Source organism: Protomyctophum parallelum (assembly GCF_964188405.1).
Source record: "Protomyctophum parallelum genome assembly, chromosome: 13".
Classification (NCBI taxonomy): Eukaryota; Metazoa; Chordata; class Actinopteri; order Myctophiformes; family Myctophidae; genus Protomyctophum; species Protomyctophum parallelum.
The window spans coordinates 17,078,073-17,099,133 of record NC_139708.1 but is presented as its reverse complement, the minus strand read 5'-3'; the positions used below and the strand labels follow the sequence as shown (position 1 = coordinate 17,099,133).

The window sequence follows — 21,061 nt, the reverse complement described above, 5'->3', positions numbered from 1 at the left end:
CTCATCTCTGGCCAAGCATCCTCCCGTTGCCAGGTTGCCATGCAGTTAGTTGTCTGCGCACCGCAGGAAGGATGCGACAGCAAAGGCCCGGAGGGATCAAAATGAAGAATTAATATTTTACTGTGCATTTAAACACAGGAATTCTCAAATGCTCTACTGATACAAATATTAGACCTGCGATTTATGAATAGCCTGGTTTCCAGCCCATAGACATTAGACTCCGCGCCACATGTGGCTCATGTGGCCCTCTCCCGTGGCTCCCAGTTGCTACGGAATAAGAGGTTTTATTTTTATTTTCTTTTTTTCTTTTTACATTTAATCATAATTTATTATTGAATTTGTAGTAGGCATAAAGTTATTCTTTCATTTTGATATTGCAAAACAATGTTGCCTATACACCAGATAAAAATAAGAATCACATTTAATGAAGGAAAATGAAAAGAATAGAATAATGTATTCATGATACATCTATGTTTGTTTTCACCACCAATGCTGCTGGCTCACTGGTACAGTATACTTGACATGCTTTGAGAAACAACGAAACAACAAACAATAAAATAATATTTAATATTTAAAGGTATATTCAGTGATTTCACTCAAAAAACCTTAGGTGTCGTTTTTGGCTGTGGGACCCAGCCTTTCGTCCAATCAGGATAGAGAGTCAAAAACGAAACCTAAGGTTTTTTGACCCCCAGGGGTTAACTGGGGACAGGGAGGAAATAGATTTCACACTATGCTAAATTGTAGCCAGAACTGGATGCATTATCTCTCAGCATCATCCTCAGACGAGCCCTCCATCGTCGCTTCCAGTCATCCTGGTTCTCCATACATCTGGCCAGCTCCTGCGTCTTTCTTGAGTATGTTAATATGTACGTCCTCTTGATCGATGCCCAGCATGTGTTGGTTCCCACAACACTACTTTGCTAGCTGCTGGCAGTTATTGATGTCTTTGGCAGTGTCCTGCTACAGTCTCATTATCCTGGCTGGTCCAGCATTCGCTGCCATAGGAGAACAGATTTGACCGTTGCATAGAGAAGAAGCTGAGTTTGATTTGTCGGGGGAGATTGGAGTTCCATACACTGGTCATGCCATTCAGGGCCCTCCAAACATTGAGCTGCATGGCATTTCGTTATAATGAGAAAAAAACATTGATGTGGCATACAAATATAATACTGGACAACCCTAAACAGACCATGGTTTTGGGGCTCACAGGGGCCCGGGGCAGGGGGAACCCCCATGAGCCAGTTAGGGCAACCATGCACATGAGGCATACAAAAGCAAACAGCGGTTTGTCCTGGCACACTGCGACAGGGGTCACCACATGGAGGGCACCATAAAGTAAGTAAGTATAAGCCCTGCCGAGACATGAAGCCCATAGGGCAGCTGGAGCCAATCTCCTGTTTCTGTAATGTGAGGCAGCTTGATGTAGCCTACAAGTACACACCCTGGACATAGGACTTACCCCCAATCCAACCCTTGTTGCTGAGTGCCAAGCAATGTGACCGAATGCATATCAAACCCACGTGGTTTGGTCTATGTTGACATCATAGTTGCTGATGTCACCGGACCAAACCATCAGATGCCACCAATCCTACATAAGGGGAAACATGCTGGGCGGCGACCTCCCAAACTTTCGAGTACATGGATGAAATGCTGTGAACATGGAAGAGTTTCCGAACGATGCACCGGAACACTGTCCCGGCACCCAGAGCGAGCAGGCAGGGAAGGGCTCATTGTGTCAGGGCTGTCCCAACCAGATGATGTGCGCCACCGCGGCCGGCAGGGAGATCGACCCCGCCATAGCGGAGATAGCGGAGAAAATGCAAACGGTAAAGCACAAGATCCTGGTGCTGTCGGGGAAAGGTGGCGTAGGCAAGAGCACCTTCAGCGCGCAGCTGGCTCACGCGCTGTCCAGCGACGGCACCAAGGAGGTGGCGCTGTTGGACGTGGACATATGCGGCCCGTCCATCCCTAGGATCATGGGCCTGGAGGGAGAGCCGGTCCACCAGAGTGGCTCCGGGTGGTCTCCCGTCTACGTGGAGGACAACCTGGCGGTCATGTCGGTCGGGTTCCTGCTCAGCGGTCCCGACGACGCCGTCATCTGGAGAGGGCCCAAAAAGAATGGACTGATCAAGCAGTTCCTCCGGGACGTCGACTGGGGCGAGCTGGACTACCTCATCGTCGACACGCCCCCCGGCACCTCCGACGAGCACCTGTCGATCGTCCAGTACCTCGGCTCCGCTGCCGTCGACGGGGCCGTGATCGTCACCACGCCCCAGGAGGTGTCCTTGCAGGACGTGCGCAAGGAGATCCGCTTCTGCAAGAAGGTGGGGCTGCCAATCATCGGAGTAGTGGAGAACATGAGCGGTTTCGTCTGCCCCAAGTGCAAGAACGTGTCGCAGGTCTTCCCTCCCGACAGCGGGGGCGCCGAGCGGATGTGCAAGGACCTGAACCTGCCACTGCTGGGCAAAGTGCCACTGGACCCCCGGATAGGACGCAGCTGTGACGAGGGGAAGTCGCTGTTTAGCGAAGCACCCGACTCGCCTGCCGCCATGGAGTACCACAGCATCGTACAGAGGATCCAGAGCTATTGCTCCAACCTCGTGACGAAGGAGCGCAACGGCAATTGAAGAGTGGGAACCGATCGCAAGAGATGACACGTCACCAGCGTACACTAGTGGTTTTCAAACTTTGTGCCCAAGTGCCCAAGGTGCACCACCAATGGGCAAATAAAAATCTCAAGGCACACCTGTATTCATAGCAAAAAGCTCACAATGCGTTGCGAGTTTGTAGATCATCTGTTTGTTTTGGGTCCCATTGTTCACAGTCTTTGGTATGTCCCGGCCCGGGGATTGAACACCAACCTCCCAGTCAGGGCGGACACTCTAACCACAAGGCCACTGAACTGAACCAGACTCAATGTTACTAACGTTGCTCTGGAGAGGGAAGTCTGGAGCTCCCTGGTGGAGCTGTTGCCCCCGCGACCTGACTTGACTACGGATAAACAGTTGAAGATGGATGGATGGATAAAGTTATTAGATGGGCTATGTGACTATGTCAGTAATCTATGTGTATATTTAAGTTAGACTATTTGTCATACCTGCCCTGTGCGTTATTAAAAAAGGCAAAAACACAATTAAATCATTCATTCCAATTATTTGTGTAACAATTTATTGTCATGTAAAATGTCATAATCGTGTCAGTCATAGACATGGAGTCAGGAGGAGCCCAGGATGGATCAAGCCCGGCCCCCTGAGCCACAGCTGCTGTCTGATAGATAATAAATTGGCCCCTTGCACACTCCCATGTGATTGTTTTTCTCACTGTCTACTCTCTGTTAGTCACAGAGGAGCAAAATGAAATATTCAGAGGGGGCTGTCAGAATACACAATGTGCATCCATTAGTGAGATCCATTAGAGAAACAATGCAGCTGAAAAACTTAACTGCATCAAGAAAAACCCAACCCTATATACGCAGCCAAAAAGTCCATTTATAACTCTGACAGCGTAAAGATTAAAGATCTAATAAGTGAGTTTGTGTGAGTATATTTTATACTTATTAACATAGATGTATGTAGAACCATACTGTATGGTTGGTTCATGGTCTGAAATGACAGAGCGGCAAAAACAGCCTAAAACGTCTCAAGTTTCACTGTTGAATTGATTTCCATTAATGGTTCCCACAAGATGGTCAGCAGTTCAATTAGCAAAATTGCAGTTGAGAGGGTGAAACTTAAATTACCTGCAAATAAATACTGCAGATTATGGAGCATGGGAAATCTGTTAATGACCCCCCTGTGCATGTGTGTGCACAGTGCAGTTTAACAGAGACATACTGCCCTCTGCTCATCTGCTGAGCATAAAATTAAAAAAAGCTTGGGTACCGATAGGTCTACTAGCCTACAGTGCCCTACACCTAATCTGATCTGAGTTCCCAGAAGTGTTATTCTTCGCCACTAGTATTATGGGTATAAAAAAGGTAAACATAAAAAATAAAATAAAACAGATCTTCAAGTTCACATCCTGCACTGTGAGCTTGTGGATCAGCTATTTTTGAACCACGGCTTTTTACATAATAAAGAATATAGTGCATGGTTTAGGAATTAGGATCATGTTCAGACGGCAACGCGTGCTGCCCTAAAGTGCTGTCACTCCTTGTTGTTGTTGGGTGACTTGGGTCATTGATTTATTGATTGATTGGGAAGGTGCCAGGCAGGCAATTAAGAAAATGAGCAACCCCCGCCCAGAGCCAGAGTAACCCCGCCCAAACCCTATAAAAGAGACACTTCAACACAGACACGCTCTCCAAAGTAACGTAAGAAGACGTGTGTTCTTAAAAAGCAACGTTATCGGAGAAAAATGAACGGCGTAACAACTTCCCACGTAAGTGGGAAGCCACAAAAACTTGCGCTCCCGTGTAGACATGCTGGCTGTGCGACGGTCTTCACTAAACAGTGGAAACTGAAACGACACCTGTTGACGCACACCGGATCGGTAAGGTTATCATTTTTGCAGAACATTGTGAAACAATAAAAATGTGTTCTTCGGTTAGATATTAAACTTCCAGAAACGCCTCGCGTGGGCCTAACGCGATACTATTACCCGGCCGGGGGGGCCGACTGACTAAAAACCATATTATTCGCAGCGTCCATTTCAATGCAAGTTTGAAGGCTGCGGTCGTCGCTTTCGACAACAGTCGCATTTGACCCGCCACGCTCTTCGGCACAGCGGGATAAAGCAGTGCAGGTCAGTGAAGTTAATGGGTTTTCAGATCATCGTTCGCTCATGTCGCAGATACTTTAAGTTTAACTGATTTTCCTGTGCACAGGTGTACTGTGGCGAGTTGCACGGCCAGCTTCTTTGACCCAAACGCTGTGAAGAGGCACGTGCGTTATGCCCATGGAGATAAAGATGTGTACTTCAAGGTTTGGCCACACGAGGGTGCCGTATTACCGTTGTATGTTTCAGAAGCGTCTGACTGTGCACAAACGATTGAGTCTTGATTAAACTTTTAATGTGTTTTTCAGTGCAATCAACCGAAATGCACGCTGACCTTCAAGAAACGCAGAGCGTTTAAATTGCACTTGACTGCGCATGGGGTGACTGCTCAATTTAAGTAGGTTCCCTAATTGTCTTTATGATTCATGTTGTAAAATGGTTACCCTAAATGTCAACATTCAATCTTGTCAAATTGGTGACTTCCCTGTGTTTGTGTAGTTGGGGCCGAGTGGTCTAACATTTAATTAATATATTAAAAAATGTGATTGCTGGTGGGCAAAGTGAACTGGACAGATTTATGGTCAAATCTTTCTATTCAGATGCTCAAAGGCTGGCTGTGGTGCCACATTCGACTCCCATATCACCCGCAAATCCCATGAGAAAAGGCACACGGGTTGGTCAATTTCCAGGGCTTCTCTCATTCTCTACCCTAGCACAATTCCTATAAATGAAAGTTATATTGAATGTGACATGTTCCTAATCATGATCCTTTCATTTAGTAACTACTTTAAACTGGGGTCCTGATTTAAGCCATGTCATATTTCAATAATTGTCAGAAAATGGCAAATCAACCTTTCACTATCCATCATATGCAAAGTATATGGAGTTAATCGTCAGTTTAAGCATAAAACTGGCCATTTTCTCTTTCTGCTGTCTTTTGGTCTGCAGGGTACCGCTGCCCACATGACGGCTGTGAGGTCATTGAACGCACCTGGACGAAACTACAGAAGCACGCAAAGAAACATCCAGGTAAAAAGGCTTTGAGGCAGTCTATTTAGAGACAACTGTTGCCAGAATCTCCTAGTGAAAGGGGTTAAGATGTGGGTTTTCAGGGAAATGTTTATCTGAATTGATTTTCATTGAGGTGAGGTATACATGTGACTTGATGGTTTATCTCAAGTACTACACTTAATACTTCTAGAAATATTGTGTGTACTAACTTAATGATTTGTGTTCCAGTCACTTTCCCCTGCAAGGTGTGTAAGAAGGAGTTTAAGAGAGGGGACTCCCTACGCAGACACAGACGCAGCCATGCCTCTCACAAGCCAGTTCTGCTTTGCCCCAGAACTGACTGCCAGGCGTACTTTTCTACAACCTTCAATCTGCAGCACCACATCCACAAAGTGCACTTTAAGCTGCTCAAATACGGCTGTTCCTTCCCTGACTGCCCACAAAAGTTTGCCATGCGGGTGAGTAAGCTGGCCGTCTCTTGGCTTTCTTGGGCTCCACATAGACATACATTTTTGTATTGGTCCACTTTGGGAAATCACTTTTCTGTGGAATTTAAGTGAAATGCTCACAATTGTTTCTTGTGCTCAATTGGAAGCCCTCCTTGCTGGATATTTTGTAGTTACATTTCAACTGCTATGCACTTCACTTCATACTGTAAATCTCCCAATTTCCTTTTTGCAATAGGCTACTTGTCCTGTAAACTTGTACGGAGTCAGTTTTCACAGTAACGCGGATGAATGCAGTAACACCTGTCTATTACTGGTTCTCTCTAACAGGAGAGCATGACCAGACACCTACGTCACCATGACCCAGGGGTCAATCTTCAGAAGGTGAGGAAGTTATTCAATCTAACTTGAACAGCGGGATACTACTTTAGTGGTGGTGGTATTCTGCAGTGAAAATGGTCACGCTGTGACGCAGCGTGTACATGTGCTTTTTGTTTTGTTTTTTCATGCAAGACACCAGCATGCAACAAAGTAAAAAGTTGAGCTTTGGTGCCCCAGACTGTCTAGCAGTGCTATTGATTTTGGTCTCTTTTGTAAGTCGTTCTGGTAAATGCCTTCAGCTTTATTCCATACAGCAACTATTTGAGTCTTAATGCATTTCAGTTTTGCTCCTTTAGTTTCTTTTTTCATCGATCATTGCCAATGTTGCTCTCTGGCATTGGCATTATATTTGTTGCTCTTGGCTTTATAGGCAGTGACCATTTAACTTGCCTATTAAAAATTCATGTTGCAAACAGTAATGGTAGCCTTGACTGTAAATGTTTGTTGACAGAAGCGGCAGCGGGCAAAGAAGTCCTGGCAGAAGCGTCTCCATATTGAGCATCGGCAGCCTCTAGTGGAAGATGACTTGCGTCAGCTCTTTGCCCTGCGCTTGCGGATATCCAGACGTGCCAAAGTGGAGGCCAACCTCTCGGGCCTCTTCAATGAGCGCAAGATCCCTCACTTCGTTGACCCAGAGGTCAATCTGCGGAACCTCTTCAGTCTCAAACAGCAGCGCCTTTTGGAGCCCAAACCTGAGGTCAAACCTGAGGTCTTGCCACTTGCAATTTAAATGATGATGAGGATGAATATGTTTTAGTTTTCCTTAGGTTTTGAGAATCTAAAAATATTGATTTTGTAGTAAAAGAAACATTTGTTTTGAGAATCCAAAATATTTCCGAATCATAGGAAATGGTGTATATTGGGTCTTTTGGTTACATTACTACATCTTGACTATGGTCATTGATTAGTTTAAAAGAAGATGCCTTCTGAAATGTGTATTCTTGGGTCTTTTGGGTAAATTACTACGTTTTGACCGTAGGTAATGGTCATTGATTAGTTTAAAAGAAGAAACTTTTTGAAATGTGTATTCTTGGGTCTTTTGGTTACATTACTAAAGGTATTTTTTTTCCCTTCCAAAGGAGAGACTTTTTTTTGTTTGAATAATGTAAAGCTTAAATGCAGCATTTATAAAAAACTTGTCTAACTGAGTTTCTTACATGACCCAATAAAGTTTGAACCCAATTTCATTGAACTGTTTTATTCAAATTCAACAAGTTTTTCCATCTCCCAGTTGTAATTGAAATTAGTTTTTAGTCCTAATTCTAAGTTACGCAATTGGACTGGTGTATTGTAACTTCTAAAATGGCATTTATTAGACACCCATTTACAGTTCATTTTGCTTAGTCTGACAGACATAATCGTATACAGTAGTATATGCTCATGTCACTTCAAAGTATAGGCTTGCCATAGAGGGTAGGGTATGCACATGACAGTCACATAATCATACCTGGAAGTTATGTGGGAACACAAGTGGCAAAGTACTTTCTGGCCTTGGGAAGCCCATACATCTAAACGGAAAAGTCCGATCGGTGTTGACTTCACTTTGACACTCATTCTATGCATGTGCATACCCTATTCCTTTTGAAAAGCAGAACTCCACTCCACTGTCTCAATCTCTTGGAACATTTTGCGGTCAGTAAACACTTTAGAAGGAGAATACCAGCTCCTTTAAGGCACTTTATTGTTTCATCTTTACAAGGGAAAGGTAAGCAGCAACACAACGAACGCATTTCGGCCAAGGGCCTTCGTCAGCGTTGAAATGCCCTATTCCTTCCCATTTTTGAGGGGCGCTAGCCCCTATGCCCAGCTTTCCGGGTTTGTGTGAACACAAACATTGGCTTGTGATTGATCACCTCAGTGATTTGATTTGCTGGGCCATATTGGCTGGAATGAGATGTATGATAACCCTCACTTCACATGAGTTTTTTTGTGACTTGCTGTGTAAAACGTTATCTGCTCACAAAGTTGAGTTTGACTGGTGATTGTAGTTTAAAGCTTATGTAGTCCTTAAAGGGGAATACCAGCTGTTGTGTGGGGGAAGAAAATGTTGAATCACATCTTGATGACATGTGATTCACCATGTTAATGATTTTATTTCAGACCTCCCAGTTCTAGGAAACTGGGGGGCCTTTTTTATTTCCACACAACAGCTCAAAGGTATATTAATGACCTAGTAAAATGCTACGTTTAGTATTTTTCTGTGATTACTGAATTGGGGTAGATCAGCTTCTGATGACGTGTCCTGGCAAAGATTTACTGGCACGGTCTGCCATTTTTGTATAGACAACCAATATAAGGCAAAATGTCATGATACTTTAAGTAGCATGTGACATGTCAAACTAGGGGGTTTTCATGATTCTGAATCCATTCCAAGTATTAGTTTTGCATGAAAGACACTCATTGGCCTAAATTCGGCCATATCAACTTGCCCAAATGTGCTGACCTCATCACATGTGTGCTGACGGCTATCGCCGTCAATGTATGCATACCAGCTCAGTGACCTTGACGTTAGAGTGTCCGCCCTGAGTCTGGGAGGTCGGGGTTTGATCCCCGGCCGTGTCATAACAAAGACTAAAAATGAGACCCAGTGACTCCCTGCTTGACACTCAGCATCAAGTCCCTGCGACATACTAGCGCCACGTCCATGGGGTGTACTCATGCTACAGAAATATGAGATAGGCTCCTGCCCTATGGGCCTCATGGCTCGGCAAGGCTACTTACTATGCATGCGCTACAGTTTTCAACACAAGCTGTCACCTTTGTCAACAGAGATGTCTATTAGGAATGTATCAACATTCATCATGTTTTCTGCTTCTAATGACACAGGACAGAGTACATTTAAAGCATCATTTAAACTCACTAACAGCCTGTCAGTTGAGTTCTATTAGTGTTATCACTGCTCTGCCGAAGGTCATTTTTGAGACCCCATTTCAGGCCATTACTAGAACCTACACCTGTCCCCTGCTTTGACCTGGCCTGTGTAATTTGCCATGTACCTCACATTGGGCCTCTGTTGATGGGTTTGTGAGTCAGTGCACTTATAGTAATACTGTGAGAGTAACACAAACAATGGGTTATCAGGAACAGCCATAATTACCATGGCTGTGTGTATCTATTTTATTTAATACAGAATGCAATTTGCAAAAAGATTGGATCAGAACAGTATTTTGCCCAGCTGCGTCTAAAGCATAATTGAAATGCATTGCATTATTTAGCAGTGTGAGGACCGAGGACAAACTGATGAGAGTGAATCAGTCAGCGTGGTTCAGAGTAAACGTTTTGAATAATCGCCTGTAATCAACTTGCTGACTCAAAGTGCATTTTTAGCACTGCTGCTTTGGGGATTCAGAGGCTCTACCTTGCAGCAGGTTTAGGGAATTTAAGGGATTAGTCTTGTTTCCATGGTTATATGGAAATATGGTAAGGAAATAAGCAGAAGAGTATCTTAAATGATTACCATCTTTGTTCCACATTTATCAATGGAGCATGCAATGTATTACAAGTAGGACTCATACAGTACCATTACTGAAAACCTGTGAAAATATCTTTCCCAGTGATTACCGTCAGGTGTTGTTTGGTCAACTTCTGGATTCCTAATTGTATTCTTTTTTTTTTTCACTTAAATTTCTATTGAAGAAAAAAAACGAAAAGAAGACAAAGACAAAAAGCAAAAAGACAAGGCTTCATTTTTCATATTACAAAATAACTTCAATGAAATCCTATTGCAATATCGCTAGGCTGAGAGAAGAGATCCCACTTTTTATAGAATTTATCCTCTTGTAGTCTAATTATGAATGTTAGTTTTTCCATAGCATACAGTTCCTCAATAATGGCCATCCATTGATCTTTCGTTGGTGGATCCTGTTGGCACCAGCGTCGAGTGATCGCTTTTTTACTTGTTGCTAAGAGGATCTTGATTAAATATTTATCATGTATTAGAAACTCTTCAGGGATATTTCCCAACAGTAGAAAAGAAACTGTCTGAGGTATCTTAAAACACAGAATGGTCTCCAAGGTGGAGTGGATACCTAATTGTATTCTTAAGGGACATGTAGCACTGAGACTTAGCCAGTGGCGTAGACAGTGCAATAAGAGTGGCCACGCCTCACACAGCCTTGAATCAAAGAGCCTGGTTCAGGACTGAAGAGAACAAGAATGTACTGTATTATAGTAAGCTTGACCTGTGTTGGCTCTGCACTTGGTCATCTCTTTTTCCTCCACTACACTAAAGCTCTTCACCGAAATAGCACAGTTAAGGGATGCTAAAGGTAAGGGTTCAAGTTGACCATATCCCTCTCTCTCACAGTGGGTGTATGTGTGTACACACACACATCTCTCTCTGGCCATATCTGAAATGCCACACCAATTATCCATATGCAGTGATGACCTTTGGAATGGTATGCTGAACTTAATTCAGAGACAGAGCAAAAGAGCAATTTATCCATCACAGCAAGGGTAAATAGGAAGGTGGTGGGACAACACAACAACACAATGCAGTTGCAGCGAGGAACTTGGATGGGTGGGTGTATTGCCAGTTGTTTTTCTATCAATACATACTGTATAAATGCAAGGTATTATTGTTTTAATAATCTGACATTGTATTCAGAAAACCATTAATTTCATCCTGTCTAGGGAACTCAAAATGATACCTTAAATGATATCTTAAATACCTGATTTGAGGTGGGTTGGTTGGAACAGTGTAGTAGCATTTCTCCATTTAATGATTGATTGATTGATTGAATACTTTTTGACAAGTACAGGTAGTACAGTCAAAGGTAATGATGGAAATAATAACATAAAAAACCCCAGGGAGCTTGTTTCCATTGTGGTCCAGTGTGGCTACTCAATTCATTAGTAATACACATAATACTAATACAATACTATATAGTACAATACACATTGGTAGAAAAGGGTCAGTACCACGTACCAGTGGGGCGGGGGGCAGACGATACTTAAAACTGTCAACTGACCAAAGGAAAGAAAATGAGTGAGGTATACAAAATCTTAAGAAAGCTGGTAGAGTACATTTTATTATTTGGTTTGGGATAAATCTAATAGGTAACACATTAACCTAGCAACTTGGTGAACATGTGTGGATATAGGAGCATATTTATGATTATAGCATCTTTCCAAGGCAAAATTCCTCCTAGTGCTTAAAATCACTAAATGGCATGAAAAAGCATGAAATGGTGTAATTTATGCTATATGATTCTATGAAACAATGGTGTTGCATTTAGTTTAGTTACTAATTAACAACTTAAACTTGACAAAATAGCAAAAATAGATGATTTACAAGCTCACAAGTAGCACCATCCGTGACACATTGTGAGCTTGTACTACTGAGATACTACTACTACTACAGATACTACTGATTTATTATGTACACGTTTGTACAGTAGTACCTGTTGTTGTTATGTAATCATGTTAGGTGACTGCTCCTACACACTCTGCCTGTCTTCACCATCGACAGTAGGTGAATGTCCACTTACATTCTGTGCGGTGGATAGCCTCTTCCCACAATGCTAAATCACCTCTGCTGCACTGACCGGAGGGCAGGGCCATGTTTTTACATGCCAAATAGCTGTGTAAACTTCATGCCATCTAATTTGCAGAAGGAAGGAGTGTAATTAAGCTCAAAGGGGGACAGTCATGCACAGTAACATTTTTTAATTTACCTCTGAGATATTTCGTGTGCACACGCACACTCGCGCACACACACACACACACACACACACACACACACACACACACACAAACGGAGATAAAATGAAGTAGGTTAACCACAACACTGTCATGCCCCGATTTAGTCTGCTTCTTCTCCAGTCTAGAATAGATGACCCAAAACATCTTCTTCCCCTCCTCTTTCTCACACTTCCCCTGGCCCTGTTTAATTCAAGGTTTTTTCTGACGTCAGTGATATGACACAACTAATCCCAGTTGATTCAAACATTTGTGAAGTAGGCTACTGGTAAGACACACGTGCAGGAAAAGGCTATGGTCTCTCTACTGCTTCACATTAGTTTCCTAAGGTATGTTGAAGCCTGAAGGTATGTTGAAGCTTTATTCATAGTCTGGATTTTCGGTGGTGAGGTGACCACCGAACTACAACATGACGTCACGAGCCGCGGTGAAGAGCAAACCCCCGCCACCGCCCCAGCCCTTCTCTCACCACCGCTCAACGTTATTTCAGCTCACCTCACCACCAAAGCGGTGGTCACCTCCACCACCGAAAATCCAGACTATGAATGAGCCTTAATGATGACTGAATTAATTCAGTTGTTTTACATAGAACATAATAAAGGGATTTGGAGTGCTCAACTCAAGTACCTTTAAAAAGTCTCTGAAAACTCATTCAGTTGTGCAATAGAAGCCAAGCATAATTATGCCTGCGAGGGCAGTTTGTTTTACATAGACTAGACATCAGCCTATGTCTGCAGCTCTCAATAGTAAAGAGAACGGCTAATCTTTTTTTATAACGGAAATACTGTCTGTAAATCCGGTTTTAGCACTATTCCGTTTCTCCTACAGTATACATTATATCAGAAACAGGATTATTTGTATTACCCGGTGTATGTTGTATATGAGGAATATTTACACAATAAGAACTCTCTTAAAACAATCTCTTAGAACAATATGCCACACAAAGAACTCTCTCTCTCTCTCCTGCCACCACACACAAACATCAAAATTATTGTTCAGCCTTCCATAGACATTTGGGGATAATCTAAAAGGAGCCCTCTGCACTCTCATCCTGTTTATCACATCTGATTGAAGTTGATAGCTGAAGTTGTTATCAGAACAGTTGTCTAGCCTCACAGAGAACCAAGAAGCCGTGCAGAGAAAGAATGGCACAATATTGCCTTATTGCTGGCAGAATGTGTGTATATAAATCAGTTAATTTGGCTTGTGAAATGTCTCTACATTTCCATGCGCGAGTTGCCAGTTCTGAAGAAACTGGGGCGGGCACACAGTGGTGGTCAGACTCGGAGCATTGAAAGTCACCCAGAACTAGATAGAGACTGATAGGGCTTGTGTTGAGGCTCTGTGGGAGATTATTGTAGTTGTTTGAGAAAATGTGCCTTTCAATCACCTGGACCACTGATTAACTAACAGTTTTGTTACTTTCCAATACTCTTACACTCTCTATTAAGAACTCAGAGTACAGTATTTAAAAATGGGAACTTGTGTTTTCTTATTTGGCTTTTACCTCTCTCTCTCTCTCTCTCTCTCTCTCTCTCCTTTTCTCTCTCTCTTTCCCTAACTGTCTCTCTGTCTCATTGTGCTGCCACCCATTCTTCTTCCATCATACCATAATGTAATATACATCATTCATGACTTTATCTTACTTCACTATGATTCATATTCATGGACTATCTCTGTCTCGGGTACATTTTATGTCAGTATGTTTGTGTTGTTTCAGTATGGCTGTAAATACATTTTGTCATGTGTTCAGACATGTTTATCATTGTACGGTGAATAACTCAGTGCAGCGATATTATGCAAATTATAGGTTATAGTGTTTCAAAGGTAAGCATGCACCACCAGATTAAAGTAGAATATAGCAATGAGTCTCCATATGGTGACAGTGGATGAGTCTCCATATGGTGACAGTGGATGAGTCTCCATATGGTGACAGTGGATGAGTCTCCATATGGTGACAGTGGATGAGTCTCCATATGGTGACAGTGGATGAGTCTCCATATGGTGACAGTGGATGAGTCTCCATATGGTGACAGTGGATGCATGTTTTGACTGAGTTGAGAGAACAAACACACGTGACCACCTGAGAGCAACCGCAGTCTATTGGTTCCTTTGAGAGTGGAGTAAAAATCTACCTTTTTAACAAAGCATTTCCTTAGTTTGACCTCTAGGCCTTATGCCCTCATGTTTGTAATGTTTCGTTATAGCTTTTTTTCGTTCTCGGGTTGCTTAGCCAGGGCCTGCAAATTTAATCATAGCCACTTGGAATGGGATCTGAAAAATCTAACTTATACTTTTTGATCACATGACCCCCCGACATAATCTGTTGGAGTAGTAGCAAAACGTAGAAAATGGAATTTGGCACAAACAAGGCCTATAAATTATGTCATGATCCAAGGAATCCAGAGAAACATGGATAGTGATTTTACACCCTTGGCTGTTGTAGCGCCACCATGAGATTAAATATGCACACATACAGGGAGATCAGCAGGGCTGCAGCCATGTTCTCTCAGCGGCCATGAAATTCCCTGGAAAAGTGAACGATGTGTTCACATGAACCTCACAACATGGGAATATACCTCTATGTAGTTCTCTGTGAGGTCGACATAGTTGAAACATCAGGGTGTGGAGGAGATACTGAGAGAGAGTGAGATGGAGTGAAATCAAGACGTCTAGAAGTCTAAACAGTCCTGCTGGATAAGCATCGGTTGTTTTTGAGTGGTGCAACCACTCCTACAACCAGCAATGTCCGTGTTCACCTATGTATGTATGTATTAATGAGCACGAGTATGACTGAGTAGGGGCGCTGTTTGCCAGAAACAGAGAGAGAGAGATAGTATTAGTGCTGCACTGTTGCCTGCTAATGAGAGAGAGAGAGAGAGAGAGAGAGGAGAGGGGGGGGGGGGGGGAGTTGCACCACTCGGTTCACACGGGTGTGATTTTTCTTGATTGGAGCTGTTCATGTGTGTGTGTGTGTGTGTGTGTGTGTGTGTGTGTGTGTGCGCGCATGTGTGCGCGCCTTTGTGCATCTGTCTGTTTACAGTATGTTGTCCATTGTGGATAGCACAGCACTGCATGCTAGGATCACCCGTGGCTGCCCAGAGGGAGAGGAGAACATGAGAGAAAGTACACAGACGTTGTGAAGCTCATGTTTCATTAATGCAATGCAGCACACAGTCAGGAGGGGGCAGGGTCACAGACTAGTTGAGATTAATTAGAGGAAGAATGTAAATATAGGTCAAATCACAGAACCACAAGACTGACATTCATCCACACAGGACTTTCTAATCAACACTGATCACTAATCAGGCCCGGAGCGCTAAAATCACCTGTCACAAAGACTAAACCTGTTTGAAGCATCATCAGTCATCACTATTAGCAGAGGTGGGACAAAGTCCCTATGTTCCAAGTCCAAGTCGAGTCTCAAGTCTTTGCTTTCAAGTCCAAGTCAACACAGGAAAGTCCCAAGTCAAGTCCAAGTCCTGAACTTTTTGTTTCGAGTCCCAACCAAGTCCTAAGCATTTTGTTTCAAGTCCCAACCAAGTCCTTAAATTTTGATTCGAGTCCCAAACAAGTCCCACCAAGACATAATACTAATTAATGACGTGTAAAGATTTACATAAATCATGAGCATTTTCCACAATTTGCATTTATTATTAAACAAGGGTTCTGGAGTCCACCAACAAAATGCAGATACTGTACTTTTCAATTTCCTCCGTGAGGACAGGGTTTAAAGCACCACTCTGTACAATGGGGTGGTTGTAGTTTGTCTCTCTGCTCTTCTATTGAGCCATTTAGAATTTTAGATCATGTCTCACCGAGACACAGGATCTGACACAAATTCAATGTTTCCCCTGAGCAAGCAGGCTATTATTATTACAATGGTAAAATGGCATTACTTGCACTGAAACCGTGTTCAAATCCAGGGTAGAAGAGGAATGTTACATTATATACCAATACCAAACCATTTTACAAAAGATAATCGGATAAACTTAAATAATAAGAAACTTAAACTGTGCACAAAAATATAAGGAAGACTCTAATACAATCAAACATTAAACTGATGCTCTAATTCACTGTTCCAAAACAGCAGCGACGGCAGGAGTGAAGCCAGTATGTGTTTGTTTATGTGCAACACGTGGAACACAGGCGACGCTAGTACACGCTACTACATGATTAAGGTTACCAGTATAAATTAACAGAAATTAAAACCACTGAGCCACGGCCCAGGCATTTTCTCCAGGGTCCGCAGAGAGGTGTGCCGCGGTCCGGTCGTGGACCGCAGTCCGCCTGTTGAGGACCACTGCTGTAAGGTATTAAGTGACTTGAAAATGTTCAAGTCAAGAGGGCTCAAGTCAAGTCAAGTCTCAAGTCTCAAGGCGTTCAAGTCAAGTCAAGTCTTTGGCATTCAAGTCCCAAGCAAGTCCAAGTCTATTTTTGATTTGATCATAAGCAAGTCTAAAGTCATCAAAATCGGGACTCGAGTCCAAGTCGAGTCTCGAGTCCAAGTCCCCACCTCTGACTATTAGTGATGAGTCATGCGGTCACACACTTCATTTCACAAAATGGCTTGCAACAGTAGTCTGTGGAAGAAAGTATGTTGCCAAACAAAAAAGACGACAAACTGAAAAGTACTATATATGGAATATGTTTATATAAAGTACTGTATATGGAATATGTTTGGGAGTTCTGTGGGCAGTTAAAGCCTAAACCGGAATCAATGGCAAGATGGAAGCTGAGTAAAACACTGAATGACCAAAGCATTGAGGACGTATGGGCCAAAGTAGTAGGGTTAGCTTTATCTATCCCGACCCTATCCCAGTCCGTCACAAGGATATTGGTGATAACATTTAATTCTGACCATTGCGTAACTTTGCTATTGCCTGTCTGTTTATGCCTACTTTATACTTCACACTGGGGTTGCTTATGACAGGGTTCTCAACATTTTTGGCTGGGTCTCCCGACCCCTGCTCCGCCCCCGCCCCCCTCCCCACCCCCAATACAAACTGACTGCAAAAATAACCTTAACTAGAAAAAGTGCCCTTCTGGGCACAGGTCTCCACCAGGTTATCCACAGATCCGTGCAGTTAGAGGTGAAAACACTTTTCGGCCAGTTATAGCGCCACCTTGAGGCTGAGTTGAAATTGTTCATGTGGCATTTCGTCCTCGGCCTAGTGGGAATGTGGGTGCACAATTTCAAGGAAATCACGCGATGTGTTCATGATTTGCAGCATTTTGTTTGAAACTGAGCACTCCTGTGAACTTTGGAAGCCAATCTTAACCAATCAGGATGGAGTCTGATAAATCTGAAAGACCCGTTTCGTTGAATGGCTCTAGAGAGACTGTGTACCAATTGTTTGGACCAAATCTGTAGGTGTACTGTGCAAAAACTTGTTTTGCACAAAGCGGCCTCCTGGTGGCGCTATAACAGGCTGTTCTGGAAAGTTTGGGGCAGAGGTTCATCGTTGGCATCCAGGGAGTGTGTGTGCAAAATATGGCATCGACCGGGTTAACGGTGGCCGAGATTAGCTGTTCACGGACACACGGACGGACACGCGGACGGACGGACACGCGGACGGACGGAGTGCAAAACATACTCTCCCCACATGCCTTCGGCCTGGTGGAGACAATAATAGAGAATATATATCATAAATGAATACTGAAACCAGATTAATTAAGGACATTTTATGCATGTACTGCACTGTGTGCTATGTGTACTAGCAAACACATTTCCATTTTCCAGCCATGCAAAATCATTTGACGACCCCCCCTAGGGGTCGCGACCCACTGGTTGAGAACCCCTGGCTTATGACACATTTGTGTGCATCTCCCTGCCTACTTGTCTGCCTGCCGCATTGTTCACATGGCTGCAGCTGCTTAATGGTCTGCATGTCTCAGTCAACACATTTACACTTTGACAGGAGGCTGTCTTGTTAGCCTCTGGCTAACAAGATGCGACCCCAATCAGATGCAGGGGTCAATGGGTTGTCCTCAGACATACAGACATAGACACTCGGTCACTCATTGGAGATGTTTGCACCGTTCAAAAATGCCTGTGGACCGGTCCCTGGGCAGGCCGGGTGACCTGAGTTTTTGTACTCGTCCATTTGTTCTTTTCGTGTGTGACTGTATCAGGACATAAAATGTGTCCTAGCTTGTCTGTGCCCCTTAATTTAAGCAACATTTTTTAGTAATGATTGGTTTGGTTTGCAATTATGGTCAGTAGGGGGTCTTCTCAAAGGCTGCTTGTCTGCACTGAAGAAAAATATGAATAATACTGGGAGAGAACATCATGTTCTCTCCCAGTATTATTCATATTTTTTATATTCATGTTCTGAACATGGGAAGAGAAATGGAATAAACTCCCAGAATAACATACCCTATTTACACACCCCATGCCTTGTGCAGAATTATACTGGTCCCATTATATGTTTCTCTCACCCACCACCATGTATTTGGTTGCATGAGTGCACATGATATCAAAGACAATGTTGTAATATATTGCATTTGATGCTGTTGCAAGGTGTTAGTATAATAGCATGTTGTACTCTTTGGTGAAGAAATAAATCATTATGCCGATGTCAGCCATTCAGGGATGTTGATGATGATCCGTGTGTGTGTGTGTGTATGAATGCATGCGTGTGTGCTAATAAGTGTGTGTGTGTGTGTGTGTGTGTGTGTGTGTGTGTGTGTGCGCGTGCGTGTGTTTGCGTATGTGCGTGCATGCGTGTGTGTGTGTGTGCGTGCGCATGTGTGTGTGCGTGCATGCGCATATTTGCATGTGTTTTGGAAACCTGTGATTACCTGCTATTCATAGAGTGGTGCATTTAACCAGCCCCTTTGTCCAATTGAAATCACATGACAGTTAGGACTTTTGTATTTGTTTGCATTGCTTCCCCAGATACAGTGAGTGGGATAATTACAGTTTGTGCTGAATGGAATGGCCATGTTCTCCTGGGGCTTCACACGTAGTAATGGCATGTTTTTGTGAGCTTGGCAGAATAGAAGCCCAAAGCACCTCTGGACTTACAGGTTTCAGACAATGCACACAAGATTCAGAATGGAAGAAATTAAATATTGTGTACAGCGGAAGACAAAGACTGATTAGTGAATTAATCACCATCTCAGAAACAAATTTTAATGGAACCTTGATTATCTCCCGTTCAGCTAACATTACTGGATGAGTATGAGCAGCCATCTGAAATATGAGCCATTTTGGAAGATATATTTTTGTTGCTTTTTGTCCTCTCCCCAATGTAATCATTATGCCATTTACCCCCAGATATGTATAATCCCTGTCCCTGCAGAACCTCACTGTGTGGTCTGTCTGGGGAGGGTGTTGACCAATGATTCTCAACCTTTTCCAGCAACGACCCCCTCAAAATGATCAATGTTTGAGGGATATTTGAAGATTACATCATGTGGCAGCCAAGTCAATGTGTGTGTGTGTGTGTGTGTGTGTGTGTGTGTGTGTGTGTGTGTGTGTGTGTGTGTGTGTGTGTGTGTGAAGAAACAGAGTTTATGTATAAGTCTAGATGTACAGTTGATGAGACACAAGGGCTGTACTGTCATATATTTTTATTGAGGCATTAGGTCAAACAATGACTCAGAACATACAAGGTACATCCACCAAAGCCTTTTTTTCCCAGCTGAAAACGCAACGAGCTCTTGTCCAAACAGACAATAAGAGTAGACAATATTTCAACTCTTGGCGCTGCTGGTATTCCAGCATAGTACACAGAGCTCCCATTGCGCTCAGGAAAAAAAACACATTGGTGGCCACTGTTGAGAACATTAGATGCATTGCTAGCAAATATAAAGTGGGTGAAATGTGGGTAAAACTAATAAGAAATCTGGTTTTATTTTCACTCCGTAGCTGCTGTTTATTCCCATTTTCTTTTACTACTGCTCCGATTGACAATTGTACCTGACAGACAAAAACATTCAGATAAAAAAATAACATATGTTCTAAAGTTGTAGGTAAAATACTCAATAAGTGTAACAATAAGAGAACTATGTGTTGATCAAATACTGAAATAGGAAGGAACTAAACATAAGCCAAATAAATGTATTGTTGTAATGTCATTAACATAATGGTGTTTTGTTACCCACCACCATGTATTTTGCTACCTCACAGAAAAAATCATTCTTTCTAAAGTCAGTTCAATCAATCATATTAATGAATTGATCAACAAAGTCCAATCATTGTGATTCTTTCTACATACCAACAAAGGTGCTTTCCACTCGCCCTTAAAACTGCCCAGACTAATCAATAACACAGGGGATAAGAGAAGGCAAACGAGAACGGAAGCTGGAGATGACAGTCTGGCATTCGATCAATAATGAAGTGAACACCCATGGGTAAAACACTACCTGCATGCAGGCATATTGATTCATGGTTTAGCATCAACACCCCCCTCTCTCTCCACCTGCCTGCTCCTTCCCTCAAGGGGCCAAGAGGAACCCAAACTTTGTCATGTTAAAAAGTTGTTTAAATGTGCTCCTTCTCTGGGAGTGTTTGACGCAGGCTTATTACAGGGGACGTACGTAGAGACATCTGATGTAGTCAGACCCTCTGTTCAAGCATCCATATCTAACTAAAAGAGCTCCTTCATATCACAAAATATAATTACTTCCGTCATCACCATGCATCGTCTGGATGTCTACACTCTACACAAAATGTAATTTGTTGTTTCTTCAGTACTCACAGATATTTGCAATCCCGCCACAAATAATTGAGGTTTTGCACACTGTACTGGAATTCTATTTCCTTGTTAGATCTGAAGAGATGACCAAAAAAGGTT

The 21,061-nt window shown here is 43.0% G+C and overlaps 3 protein-coding genes across 3 annotated transcripts in view; all 3 read left to right on the top strand.

Moving 5' to 3' along the window:
• p3h4 (prolyl 3-hydroxylase family member 4 (inactive)) overlaps positions 1–12,656 on the top strand; it is a 45,618-nt gene extending 32,962 nt beyond the window's left edge. The window contains exon 8 of the mRNA XM_083780043.1: positions 12,605–12,656. The gene's annotated coding sequence lies outside the window, so the exon portion shown is untranslated. The remainder of the gene's footprint in view (positions 1–12,604) is intronic.
• On the top strand, positions 1,662–2,630 carry LOC310868524 (cytosolic Fe-S cluster assembly factor nubp1-like; the record flags this gene model as incomplete). Its single annotated transcript, XM_083778979.1, has 1 exon — positions 1,662–2,630. The coding sequence occupies one exon, from the start codon at positions 1,662–1,664 to the stop codon at positions 2,628–2,630; it is 969 nt and encodes a 322-aa protein (XP_083635105.1).
• On the top strand, positions 4,229–7,721 carry 42sp43 (P43 5S RNA-binding protein; the record flags this gene model as incomplete). Its single annotated transcript, XM_083778978.1, has 10 exons — positions 4,229–4,254; positions 4,422–4,494; positions 4,646–4,746; positions 4,829–4,925; positions 5,028–5,116; positions 5,319–5,392; positions 5,668–5,748; positions 5,959–6,188; positions 6,507–6,560; positions 7,009–7,721. 10 exons carry the CDS (start codon positions 4,229–4,231, stop codon positions 7,285–7,287), a joined length of 1,104 nt encoding a protein of 367 aa, XP_083635104.1. The 3' UTR covers positions 7,288–7,721.
• Positions 12,657–21,061: the final 8,405 nt, after the last annotated feature.